The sequence below is a fragment of the Argopecten irradians genome, chromosome 4 (assembly GCF_041381155.1).
Source record: "Argopecten irradians isolate NY chromosome 4, Ai_NY, whole genome shotgun sequence".
Taxonomy (NCBI): Eukaryota; Metazoa; Mollusca; class Bivalvia; order Pectinida; family Pectinidae; genus Argopecten; species Argopecten irradians.
Window position 1 is genome coordinate 36746699 of NC_091137.1, and position 13249 is coordinate 36759947.

General features: G+C 36.7%; 1 protein-coding gene across 7 annotated transcripts in view; it reads left to right on the forward strand.

Annotated features, from left to right (window-relative positions):
* The window catches only part of LOC138321519 (myomegalin-like), a 77606-nt gene that overhangs the window by 58531 nt on the left and 5826 nt on the right, over positions 1–13249 (forward strand). For 5 of the 7 annotated variants that reach the window (XM_069265259.1, XM_069265260.1, XM_069265258.1 and 2 more), the window contains 11 exons: positions 706–1216; positions 1698–1800; positions 2078–3045; positions 3394–3734; positions 5260–5912; positions 6147–6250; positions 6445–6660; positions 7246–7395; positions 8148–8387; positions 10982–11154; positions 12870–13013. In XM_069265259.1, the coding sequence (XP_069121360.1) occupies positions 706–1216; positions 1698–1800; positions 2078–3045; positions 3394–3734; positions 5260–5912; positions 6147–6250; positions 6445–6660; positions 7246–7395; positions 8148–8387; positions 10982–11154; positions 12870–13013 (3603 nt within the window). Of the gene's footprint in view, positions 1–705; positions 1217–1697; positions 1801–2077; positions 3046–3393; positions 3735–5259; positions 5913–6146; positions 6251–6444; positions 6661–7245; positions 7396–8147; positions 8388–10981; positions 11155–11477; positions 11769–12869; positions 13014–13249 lie in introns of those variants that run through there. The other 2 variants (XM_069265265.1, XM_069265264.1) reach the window with 2 other exon arrangements.

A 13249-nucleotide genomic window follows, 5' to 3' on the forward strand; every position in this document is an offset into this window, starting at 1 on the left:
TGTGGAGATATCAATCTCTGGGGGAGAAAACGGTAAGACAGAGTGGAGATATCAATCTCTGGGGGAGGAAACGGTAAGACAGAGTGGAGATATCAAATCTCTGAGGGAGAAAACTGTAAGATAGTGTGGAGATATCAATCTCTGGGGGAGAAAACGGTAAGACCGAGTGGAGATATCAATCTCTGGGGAAGAAAACGGTAAGACCGAGTGGAGATATCAAATCTCTGAGTGAGAAAACGGTAAAATGGAGACATCAATCTCTGGGTGAGAAAACGGTAAGACAGAGTGGAGATATCAAATCTCTGAGTGAGAAAACGGTAAGACAGAGTGGAGATATCAATCTCTGGGGGAGGAAACGGTAAGACAGAGTGGAGATTTCAGATCTCTGGAGAGAAAAAGGTAAAACAGAGTGGAGATATCAGATCTCTGAGCGAGAAAACGGTAAGACATTGTGGAGATATCAAATCTCTGAGGGAGAAAATGTTTATATTATCAGTTGATTTTAAATTACCATTCAAAATTTATGAAATTCATTTGAAGAAAATTTACTAAATTTACGTAAAACTTAAAATGTGTCATTATTCAGTACTATTATTCCTTTTCTTGAAGTAAGAGCTGAGAATTTCTTATTTGACCCCAAATTAAAGTTTCTTTATTTGAGATGTTGCAATTGTCAATTAAATTGTCTTCTCTTTTTTTTCTCAGGAAAATCAGCATGCCACTGGTCAACAGCACCAAGATGCCCAGACTTTACACAGTCTAGACGACACATTAGTATCACGCAGTACCCTACAAGACCTACATCATCAGATGGATTCTCTACAGCAGAGTCTTCAGGAAACCCAGGACAACAACGCAAAACTCCAGCAGAAACTCCTACAGCAACAACAAAACAACCCAGAAACACTTAAACAACAGCTAAATGACAGTCGTGCTAAGATTGCTGACCTCGAAGCAAAGATTTCAACCTTCCACAATTCATCTGTTCATGAAATATTCGAGTCGCAAAAATCTGAGATCATCACGTTGAAGAAACGCCTCTCGGATACCCAGAACTCTTGTACTCAATTGAATTACTGGTTGGAGGAGCTGAGTACGTTCCTCACTGAACTTGTGTATGTGGACCAGGACGGCGACTGTAGTCAGGTCCGCGGAATGAAACACAAGGTGGACATGTCTAAGTCTATCGTACGCAACATGTCTACATGTATACTAGGTAGGTATTGTACTGTGGGCCTTTTCTACTGAGTTAACCGGTTTGTGTGTCTATGGAAGTATTTTATGTAAAAGTGTGAGAGATGAATTAGTAAGTTTCATACAGATAGCTTAATCAGGAATCTGTAAACTCACCAGATAGTACATGTGAGTTCTTGTACCAAAAAAAAAAATCTATAGATATATTCTCCAGAAAATCATAACAGAAATTAAAAGCAAAAATATTGATTTCTTTCAGTCAAGAAATTGTGATGAAACTTTGCCAGGTAATAAATTCAAAGATTATAATAATTAGGTCTTTATAATTCATTATTGTTTTCTTAACAAAAAATGTGTACCCTTTATTCTTTAACATTGGCATTTGAACTATTTTGTTGTGTAGTATAGATGATCTGATTTGGGACTTCTACTTACTCTCCAAGTCACCTGACCTGTATATTTAGTAAAAACTAATCCATTCTAAAAACTGTTATGTCACATAGATTCCTTCGACTCAAGTTTGGATGTGACCTCTGAGATTCCTCAGACGGATGAGAATAAAGGATTGGTTGTTGAAAATGAGGTTTTAAGACGCAGTGAACAAAGGTTGGTACAGATATACATCATAGTAGAATTTCGAAAATTTCACCTTGTATTGAACTTAGAAGAATAGTCCAATTTGAAATCTATATTTATCATATTTCTTAATTCTTAAAAAATATTATCCTTGGAAGGCTACATCAAAGAAAGCTGGTTTGCATGCTATGCCATGTACAGCTACCAAGTACATCTAAAACTAGGTGATACATGATCTACTGGTCAAAGATTTTATGGATTCTAAACATTAATTTGAATTAATTTTCTACCCAATCAATTATTACAGTCTAACAGAAGTGCTCAGTCAGAAGAATTTGGAGGTGGAAAAGCTGACCAACGAACTACGCAAGAAAAATCTGCTTGTTGACCAGTTACATCAGGAGTTGCTTCACTTCCATCAGATGAACAGGAAGTCTGAATCTCCAAAATCCTCATCCACTGTGAGTAGTGCTGACGGAAATGTCAACCCCAGCGGGAAGATGTCCAGAGGTCATCTACTTCACAAACAATCGCCGAATCAATCACATCTGTCGGAGCAAGTGAGTCAAGTCAGTAGTCTTAAATCACCGGAACGCTTGCGTCACATGACAGGAAATAGTTTGACAGACGGCAGCCATCTTAGATTAGACAGGACACACGACGGCATTGAGGATATTGCCGATTCTAGTCAGGGATCAACAGGATACCATTCATCCCGTCTCTCTGGAGACGAGTTTATGCCAGCCCCAAATCATTCACATAATCATTCAGGATCAGACAAGGAGAACTCACCTATTTATATCAGTGCTTTTGATACAGACGAAAAACTGTACAACCGACGCTTGGCCGACGGACAAATGTTTGATGATACCCTTACGCCACCCGTGTTCAAGTTAAAAGACAGTTCACCACTGCCTAGTAAGATGCCAAATGATAGCCGTCATGTTGAGTTTAGTATTTTAGAAAAATCCGGGAGAGAGGACGGCGAAATGGAGGCATTACGTTCCAGACTAAGCGCCGTGGAAGATCTAAACAAAACTCTTAAGGATGAACTTAATGTGTATGAAAATCTATGTACATCTATTGGAGGCCAGAACTCGCCCATTAAAATGTCCCCACGCTCAAAGAGCAAGCAGGACAGCGATACAGAACTTTTACGTCAACATCTGGCGGAACTCCGGCAGTTACGTATTAAGTTGGAGCATTCCGTTAAAGACAGTGACCGGTTAAGACATCAACTGGAACTAGATATGGACGGACACAAGATTACAACAGGTTAGTAAACAGTCTAATAAGGGTGCCTGAATTTTGAAATCTGTCCAAAACCTTCTTGGGGAATTCTGTTTACTAAATTTTAAATGTAGGTAAACAATGTTGTTTAACCAATTCACTCGAGCAAACCATATTATGAATAAGTTGGTAAGACATATTTGTTTTCATAATTTAACTTTAAAAAATATTTTTTTAGAAATTCTCTCAAAACAACATATAAATGTTTTGTAAGCTTTATCATTTTGAAAACATACAATAAAATCTCATCAAAATTCTTCCTCATGTCTTCATATTTGTGAACCTATTGTCATGTCACAGTAACTAAATTAACTGTTGTAAATGTCATTGCAGATTCTACACAAAATGTATACATGTATAGCAAGCAGCAGACGACAATCACAGAACTACAGCAGGCTGTTCATCAGTTACAGCAGCAACTAAAGGAGAATCAATCAACACTCCGTGATAAAATCATCACCCTCCAGGAAAGAGAGTGGACCATCCAACAACTACAGCAGGAACTCTCCGATGTCCAGCAGCACCGAGAATCTGGCATGGACACGACACCAGAAAAGGATGTCTCTATCCGGGAATGGCATGAAAAGATTCGCAGTCAGAAGCAGACAGGTGTACAACAGAAAAGGGCTGAACAGCAGGACAATCTATTGGAACAGCTACGCAAAAAGTTACAGGTATGACTAAGATGTTGGAAAAGTTTAAGGTTTGGGACTAGTTACTGGTACGTGAAAAAGTAACAGATATATGGGAAAGTTAAGGTATATAGAAAAGTTAAGTTATGTGAAAAGTTACAGGTACATATGGGAAAGTTATGGTATGTGAAAAGTTACAGGTATATAGCAAAGTTCAGGTATGTGAAAAGTTACAGGTATACAGGAAAGTTAAGGGATATGAAAAGTTACAGGTACATATGGTAAAGTTATGGTATGTGAAAAGTTACAAGTATATAGCAAAGTTCAGGTATGTGAAAAGTTAAAAGTATAAAGGAAAGTTATGGTATGTGAAAAGTTACAGGTATATAGCAAAGTTCAGGTATGTGAAAAGTTACAGGTACATATGGGAAAGTTATGGTATGTGAAAAGTTACAGGTATATATGGGAAAGTTAAGTTATGTGAAAAGTTACAGGTATATATGGGAAAGTTAAGTTATGTGAAAAGTTACAGGTATATATGGGAAAGTTAAGTTATGTGAAAAGTTACAGGTATATAGGAAAGTTAAGTTATGTGAAAAGTTACAGGTACATATGGGAAAGTTATGGTATGTGAAAAGTTACAGGTACATATGGGAAAGTTATGGTATGTGAAAAATTACAGGTACATATGGGAAAGTTATGGTATGTGAAAAGTTACAGGTATATAGCAAAGTTCAGGTATGTGAAAAGTTACAGGTATACAGGAAAGTTAAGGTATGTGAAAAGTTACAAGTATAAAGGAAAGTTAAGGTATGTGAAAAGTTACAGGTATATAGCAAAGTTAAGGTATGTGAAAAGTTACAAGTATAAAGGAAAGTTAAGTTATGTGAAAAGTTACAGGTATATAGCAAAGTTAAGGTATGTGAAAAGTTACAGGTATATAGCAAAGTTAAGGTATGTGAAAAGTTACAGGTATATAGCAAAGTTAAGGTATGTGAAAAGTTACAGGTATACAGGAAAGTTAAGGGATGTGAAAAGTTACAGGTACATATGGGAAAGTTATGGTATGTGAAAAGTTACAGGTATATATAGCAAAGTTCAGGTATGTGAAAAGTTACAAGTATAAAGGAAAGTTAAGGTACGTGAAAAGTTACAGGTATATATAGCAAAATTCAGGTATGTGAAAAGTTACAAGTATAAAGGAAAGTTAAGGTACGTGAAAAGTTACAGGTATATATAGGAAAGTTAAGGTATGTGAAAAGTTACAGGTACATATGGGAAAGTTATGGTGTGTGAAAAGTTACATGCGTGTAAACAGTAACAGGTAGTCAAAAATATTCTAGTACACAAAAAGTACAAGTGGAAAATCACAGGTGTGCAATAAAGATCAAAATTTAGGAAAATTTGGATTATGAAAAAACGTAAACGTACTTATAGCTTAAAAAAAAAAATCAATGATAACAATAAAAGTGAATAGGTATGTTTAATCTACAGTATGTTTATTTCCATATGTTCTGTTGTTGATGCTAACGACATTATAAACTATTACCTGTTTGTTGTATAACAGCTACAGGAACACAGTCTTCACCAACAGGAGACCAAACTGAAGGAGCTGTACGAGTCCGGACAACAGAAGGAACAAATCATGAACGATAAGGACAACACCATTTTACAGCAGGGTGAGCAAATCGTACAACTGGAACAGTTGACTCAACTCAGAGAAAGAAAAATGTCCGAGTTCAAGGATTGTCTTAAAAAGCAGGAAGAGGAGATCCTGAAGAAAGAAAGTTGTTTAAAGACAATGAAAGAAGAACTACAAAAGCAGGAGAATACAATTCAACATCAAGCAGAGACTGTCAAGCAAAAAGAGAAAGTGGTTAGAAAATTAAAGGACGAAGTACAGAAGAAAAATGATCAGATAAAACAGCAAGGTGAAGTGTTAGCTGAAAAGGAGGCCGCCATGGACTCACTTACTCGTGTAGTAAAGGAGCAGGCAGACCACATGCGTCACAAGGACAGCACTATACTGAAATACAACAAACAGGTAAACTCGCTCGGTGAAAAGGTGAAACAGTTGGAGCAGCTGAAGGCGGAGAAGGAGGAAGCTAATAAAAGGCTGGTTCAGAGGAATGAGATTTTGGACCAGGACAACTGTAAACTGGTGGAACAAAATAACAACCTAGACGCTCATCTCAAGCACAGTGATAGAGAAGTGAACAGGTAAGATCAGCAGACAGACTTTCTTTGAGATATGAAAATCAAGTATTATATTCCTTCCCTTTGATTTATGAATATAAAGCTATATTTCATCATCTTATATGCAACATCAATCATTTGCTAATTACTTGAGATCTGTACAGGCAGACCATCATATGTTGTTGTTATATTGTAAACATATGTTATATCTCCGACTGTATATTGTGAATTAAGAGTGTGTTTGTATTAATCCGCCAGGTTGAAACAGGAAATGGAAACGTTGGTAGAGAAAGCTCAGGAGAACCAAGACTTGAATAAGACTCTCAAACTTGAACTAAGTGTTTATGAGAAACTGAATGAAGGTAATAACTGATTGTACTAGCTGAAATTTGTAAACATTACATATTAACTGAAATTGCATCTCATGTATTGGTCAAATTAACACATGTTAAATAGAAAAAAATGAAATGATGAATATTGCAAGAACGTAATAATTTTATCCATTGATATAAGGAGTACAAACTTATGAGACTATTTGTTATATTCCTAAAATCAGATAGCGGCAATAACCCAATGGGAAGTTTTGATATCAGGGAGCTTCTGACGGAAATCCGACACTTGCGTGTCCAGTTGGAAAGATGTATAGATACCAACAATGCTCTGCGACAGAAGCTTGAGGAACACCTTCTACACCAGGCTAGTCCACGACAAGTCACCACCACAACCACCAATATCTTCACGGTCAAAGACGGCAGTCCAACGCGCTCGAATGGTATTAGAATTATGTTATAATCTCTATATGTTCAGAACCTCATCCTTCATGCTTAAATAGTGATTTGACTTCACACATAGAGGAGTCATATAGTTCAGCATAAACAAAGTGTGAAACTGTTTTGTGTCATCGAATCACTTTATAATCGCCATTAAACTGATGCTCCATCACTGACAAGTGGTATTTTTTCACTATCATAAACAGCAGCAGACGATTTAGTATTTTTCTTCAGTAACAAAAGGTACTTACTTTACACCATTACCACCATTGAAAAGTTTGAGCTTCTAATTTTACTTAAAGTTAAAAATATGAAAAATAATGAATTGCATCCCGAAAAAATTCCGTAGCCCTATACCCTATATGGAATGAAGTACTGGTTGTGCATGCATCAAAGGCGACATAAATTATTTTATTTTTTTTTTTTTGTGTGTTAATTAGGCACATATATACACGATTAAACACCAATTATTGTTCAAATAATAAATATCATTCATGCTCTGTCAGGGGTGGAGCATCTTTAAACTGTACAGTGAAAATGTTATCTGTTTTCCTGCATTCTGAGATATACTCTTTTGTGTTCTAAAGGAACGGATGTACCAGATGGTCAGCCTAATCCAGAAAGGACACAAGTTAACGGTACACTGAGTATCAGACGTGTCCAGAGTCATCAGGCTCCTGTGGGGTCAAGGTCAGCCACAGGGTCATATGTATCCAACAGTAGTGACACCATGTCAGGTGAGTGTTACCATGACAACAAGAACAGATAACTCTTGACAGTAGTGTAGTTTCTGTGTGACACTCTATTCTCATTGTGTTTTACAGATACTATTGGTGACATTGGTCTGATATTGTTTTTATTATCTATTGTGTTTTTCTGTGACTTTCCTTGGTTAGCTAATAAAGTATCAAAAAGAATTGACATCTAGAAAGCAAAATTTTATTTTATTTTCAGTGATTCACATATATGGTCACAGTGTGTTTCTAATTTGGCGTGTATTATTTTAATTTGGATTTGATAACTATGTAATATGCTCACACTTTTTACATGATTTTAAATACTGATCTGGTAATGTGGGATCTAACACTATAATTATAGATAATCTTACCTTACACTTCTCTGGATCTAACTGTATATCAGTGTGAATTACCATGGGGGAACGAGACCACTTGTCCTGACCTGCCATAGTACAATAATGCTCAATAGCCTGAAATGAGTCTTTGATCAAAATTTTCATTTTACTTTTACAAAAATTTCACATTACTTATGATACCAATCCTTTACCATTATTACTTGATTCATTTTGTCATGGATGAATATCGGTTAAGTATACTTCACCTTGTGTGTGTAAAGTTTTCTACGCACATTGACAGTTACCAACAAACAAGTAATCACAGACTTACAGTGGATAGATACTTCAAAGTACACTGGTCTTGTCCCCCCATGTGTGTGTGTCCTAACTCTCATTTCTTCACTCCACATATAACAGTTTCCTGTCCGAGTGATACACCCTCTTTATCGGGCTCCGGCATATCGACGTGGCCGCCCATGTGTTCTGACAATGCCATGTTCAACCAACAGAGGGAGCTGTTTATATCCCAGTCCTCACCAGGTGGCACTTTGCATCAGTCGCTGGTCGACATGACCAAATTGGGAAGGATCTCACGGCCTGTGATGTCAGAGGGAAATCTTTCCTATTATGTTGACGATCCCCCTAGTTCTGTTGCAGGTATAACAACAAAGTCATGTGTACTTAACCTAGAGGTCAGACGCATAGAAGTCCTGTGTACTTAACCCAGAGGTCTGACGCATAGAAGTCCTGTGTACTTAACCTAGAGGTCAAATGTGTAGAAGTCATGTGTACTTAACCTAGAGGTCAGATGTATAGAAGTCATGTGTACTTAACCTAGAGGTCAGACGCATAGAAGTCCTGTGTACTTAACCTAGAGGTCAAATGTGTAGAAGTCATGTCTACTTAACCTAGAAGTCAGATGTATAGAAGTCCTGTGTACTTAACCTAGAGGTCAGATGTATAGAAGTCCTGTGTACTTAACCTAGAGGTCAAATGTGTAGAAGTCCTGTGTACTTAACCTAGAGGTCAGATGTATAGAAGTCATGTCTACTTAACCTAGAGGTCAGATGTATAGAAGTCATGTGTACTTAACCTAGAGGTCAGATGTATAGAAGTCATGTGTACTTAACCTAGAGGTCAGATGTATAGAAGTCATGTGTACTTAACCTAGAGGTCAGATGTATAGAAGTCATGTGTACTTAACCTAGAGGTCAGATGTATAGAAGTCATGTCTACTTAACCTAGAGGTCAGATGTATAGAAGTCATGTGTACTTAACCTAGAGGTCAGACGTATAGAAGTCATGTCTACTTAAGGTCAGATGTATAGAGGTCAGATGTATAGAAGTCATGTGTACTTAACCTAGAGGTCAGATGTATAGAAGTCATGTGTACTTAACCTAGAGGTCAGATGTATAGAAGTCATGTGTACTTAACCTAGAGGTCAGATGTATAGAAGTCATGTGTACTTAACCTAGAGGTCAGATGTATAGAAGTCATGTGTACTTAACCTAGAGGTCAGATGTATAGAAGTCATGTCTACTTAACCTAGAGGTCAGATGTATAGAAGTCATGTGTACTTAACCTAGAGGTCAGATGTATAGAAGTCATGTGTACTTAACCTAGAGGTCAGATGTATAGAAGTCATGTGTACTTAACCTAGAGGTCAGATGTATAGAAGTCATGTGTACTTAACCTAGAGGTCAGAGTATAGAAGTTGTACTAAAGTCATGTTATTAACTAGAGGTCAGATGTATAGAAGTCATGTGTACTTAACCTAGAGGTCAGATGTATAGAAGTCATGTGTACTTAACCTAGAGGTCAGATGTTTAGAAGTCATGTGTACTTAACCTAGAGGTCAGATGTATAGAAGTCATGTGTACTTAACCTAGAGGTCAGATGTATAGAAGTCATGTGTACTTAACCTAGAGGTCAGATGTATAGAAGTCATGTGTACTTAACCTAGAGGTCAGATGTATAGAAGTCATGTGTACTTAACCTAGAGGTCAGATGTATAGAAGTCATGTCTACTTAACCTAAATGTCAGACGTATAGAAGAATCTTTAATTAGATGAATCCTTTTTCTCACCTGTAAAATGATTTATCAGGGCAGGATTAGTCTTCAGCCCATTGTTTATTCTCTTTATCCCAACCTGTTTTGTTGTAGTTAAAATGAACCCCTATCAGGATTTACCTTATATTCTAGAGAAACTTGAAAATTGGATTAATAAAATCTGTTATTTGTAAGTGATTGAGATCGGGTTTTCTCCCGTACTTCACAGGGATATCCCGCGGTTGCTAGGGAAAAGATATCTCTATCTTACACAGGGGGGTGTAAGACAGCTCACACGCGCTAAACAATAACGTGACGTCATCAATACATGGGGCGTAACTGCGGCGTGCATTGTAGATGACTTCATCAATTTTGACGCATAACGACGTTCCTGCGATAATGGCGAGATGAAAAAGCTGGAAAACAAGTGGAATTTCGTTATTTTTTCTACTATGTATTGGAGAAAAAGAATCAAACATCGGTCTGTGAAGTGGACAGGGATATCTCAACCCGAGTGAAAGATATTGGCCGTCAACCCTCGGCAAACCTCGGGTTGACGGCCAAAATCTTTCACTCGGGTTGAGATCTCGGCAAACCTCGGGTCGACGGCCAAAATCTTTCACTCGGGTTGAGATATCCCTGTCCACTTCTGAGACCCATGTAAGATTCTATTAATCTCAGTCAAGGGCAAAGATTTTCTAACATAATCCCAACCGAGGCATTAGCCAAGGTTAGGATGTTACAAAATCTTATTCCTCAACTGAAGTATCTGATCTCGATCACTTACAGGTGATTGATTGATATTCTCGCACCTCTAAGATATAACAAAACCCATCTTTATATGCGTTATTCAGAGTGTAAAATTATCGTGTCTTGGACCTCCTGGTTCAAAGCCGATTAACCATTTCAGCTGCTCTTGCTCTTCCTGTGTAAAACTGTAGTACATGTACTGGGTATCATGTGAGGTTTCCCTGTCCAAGGTGCGAGAAATACTGGTACAGATTAATATGTTAATTCAGATAAATGGTCTAGCATTTATGCCATTCTTATCAATATGTAACATGTTTTCCTTAATGTAAAAGACTTTTTTAACATGCATCTGTGACACATTGTTAGATAATGAGCAAAGGAGAATTATACGATGTTTTAAAATAACAAAAAATCATATCAAAATTCTTGTGATGTTCATGTTTTGACCAGATTTAACATCAGTCAAAGTGGACTCTGATCTACGGTGTTTATTTGCTGTTGGAAAACTTGATGACTATGAAAAGTTGAAGAAAGAGAACTGTGAGACATTGATGGTGTTGAAGGGAATTGAAGCTCGCATCAAGGAGAGACTGCGGACCTTTAAGACCATGCCAACTTCAGAGGTAAGGCAAAAGGAGAGATATAATTGGTTTGAATATTCTTAATGATATGTTGTATGATACCTCTTTCTGAGTGTTTTTCAAGAACAAACTGGAAACAACCAGATAGTTGTACCGGGCTCCAATTTCTCGAAACAAAAGTACAGACTTAAGTCAAAACTTAAGCTTTTTCTTTTAATGTAACTTATGTGAATAAAATTGGCTTAAGTTTGTTTCGAGATATTGGGGCCAGGTGATATTATGATAACGTAGTTATGATGTTTTGGTATGAAGTCCAATTTCACAAGGTAATTCATTCACTTACAATTTTCTCTTTTTGTTTTCAGCTGATTAAGGTATCAAGAACATATTTCCTGACATTAATCCAATAAATTCCACTCTGTCCCTCCTCCCCTAATTTCAATATACCTTATCGCCATGTGCACTTAATGGCTTGTACTACAGTATGCATGATTGACTGCCCTATAACTTATACAGCTCCTGGTAATGCATCGCATGCGAATAATACTGTATAGTATTTAGATAGGTCGAGGCCAAATAATGATTTTGTAAAGGAATAAAGGATTTTAGGAAGTTGTATTGCATGTTGGAAACGTAACCTACCATATTATATAGTTATGCCGTAGAGTATAGTCAACTAGTTACCTCATATATGTAACACACAATTACATATTCCTAAAAAGGTTATATAATTCACTTAACTTGTTATACTCTGTCAGAAATGAAACTCAACTCGGTTGGTGAAGTGTTTCAGATATACCTATCGCAGAGTAATCTTGATAAATGATAGAAAAAGGAGAAATTTTAGATGACTTCTCCTGCTATTGTTTACAGAAAGTTACTTGATGACAACGAAAGTTGTAAATCAGAAGATTAAAAAAAGTTTTGATGTGACGTAAAACTTTTATTTATGATTAAAAATGTCAAAATTAAGTTTATCCACTACAATACTTTTATAGTAGGACCATGCTTGGTAGCTAGTAACACTGTAAATGAAAGCAGAGTTTATAAAAAATGTCTCCTTGTATTTATTTTATGCTATGGTATTATACGTATTTAAGATACGGCAACTATTTTGTATCAAAACTTGATTTCTTAACTCTGAAATGTTGAATTATCCTTTTAATTTTACATTTTTCCCTTGTAAATTTGAGTTTTGTCCTTGATGATGACATGTATAGCCCCTAGCATGGTGTAATAGTTTAAAGCATGTTGATACAGTACAGTTACGTGCATGTCATGACTTACCTGGCATTTCGTCCACAAAACTAGCTGATAGGGGGAGATGAAATCCTTAACTAGATTGGTCTGTTTTCAACAAAAGAAATGATCTTTGAGAACATGCTTCCGAATTCTGCTTGTTTTTAAATATTTGTATTCGTTTGAAAAATATCAAATGTATTACAGGAATTATATTTGATGAGGAGTTTAGTGTAGAAATAACGGCATTCGCTACTATTATAATAAACGTATATGATATTGGATTAAGATGTCAAATTACATGGACCTCAAGTAAAATTAATGTTTCAAGTTACTAAGCATTCAGGGTTGACCATTTCAAGTGTGTTTATAAACAAAAATTGTCTATGATTTTTAAAAGATTTGACTTCATGATTTTGATAATATATCTAGTAGTAACCAGACCACAGATTTAGTGTTTCCCAACTTTGGACTGTACATAACCTGTATGAACATCCTGCTATGTCTCTTTGTCACAGAGTGTTGAGTACAGCACCCTGAAGGAACTCTCACTCAGCTCTGAAAACCTCCGCATCTGTCTGGACGAGGAGAAGTCTCTCATTGGCTGTTTCTGGACCACTCAGCTCCCTAAGCCTGGGACTGACACAAAGGCAGCCACAGAGGTCAGTACTGTTACATCACTAGTCAATATACATTTATTGCCCTGTTGTGAGAGAGACATGAAGATTAATCATGTTTTGAGGGGGTAGCAAATCTCTGTCTCCCTCATACCAAGGCAATAAATGTTTTATAAATGTTTTATTATTACGAATCCATAACACGGTAGATGTTTTATTAACATGTACCAAAGAATGTATAAAACCGTATAGACTACTATACCAATGTACAAAGCGTAGAC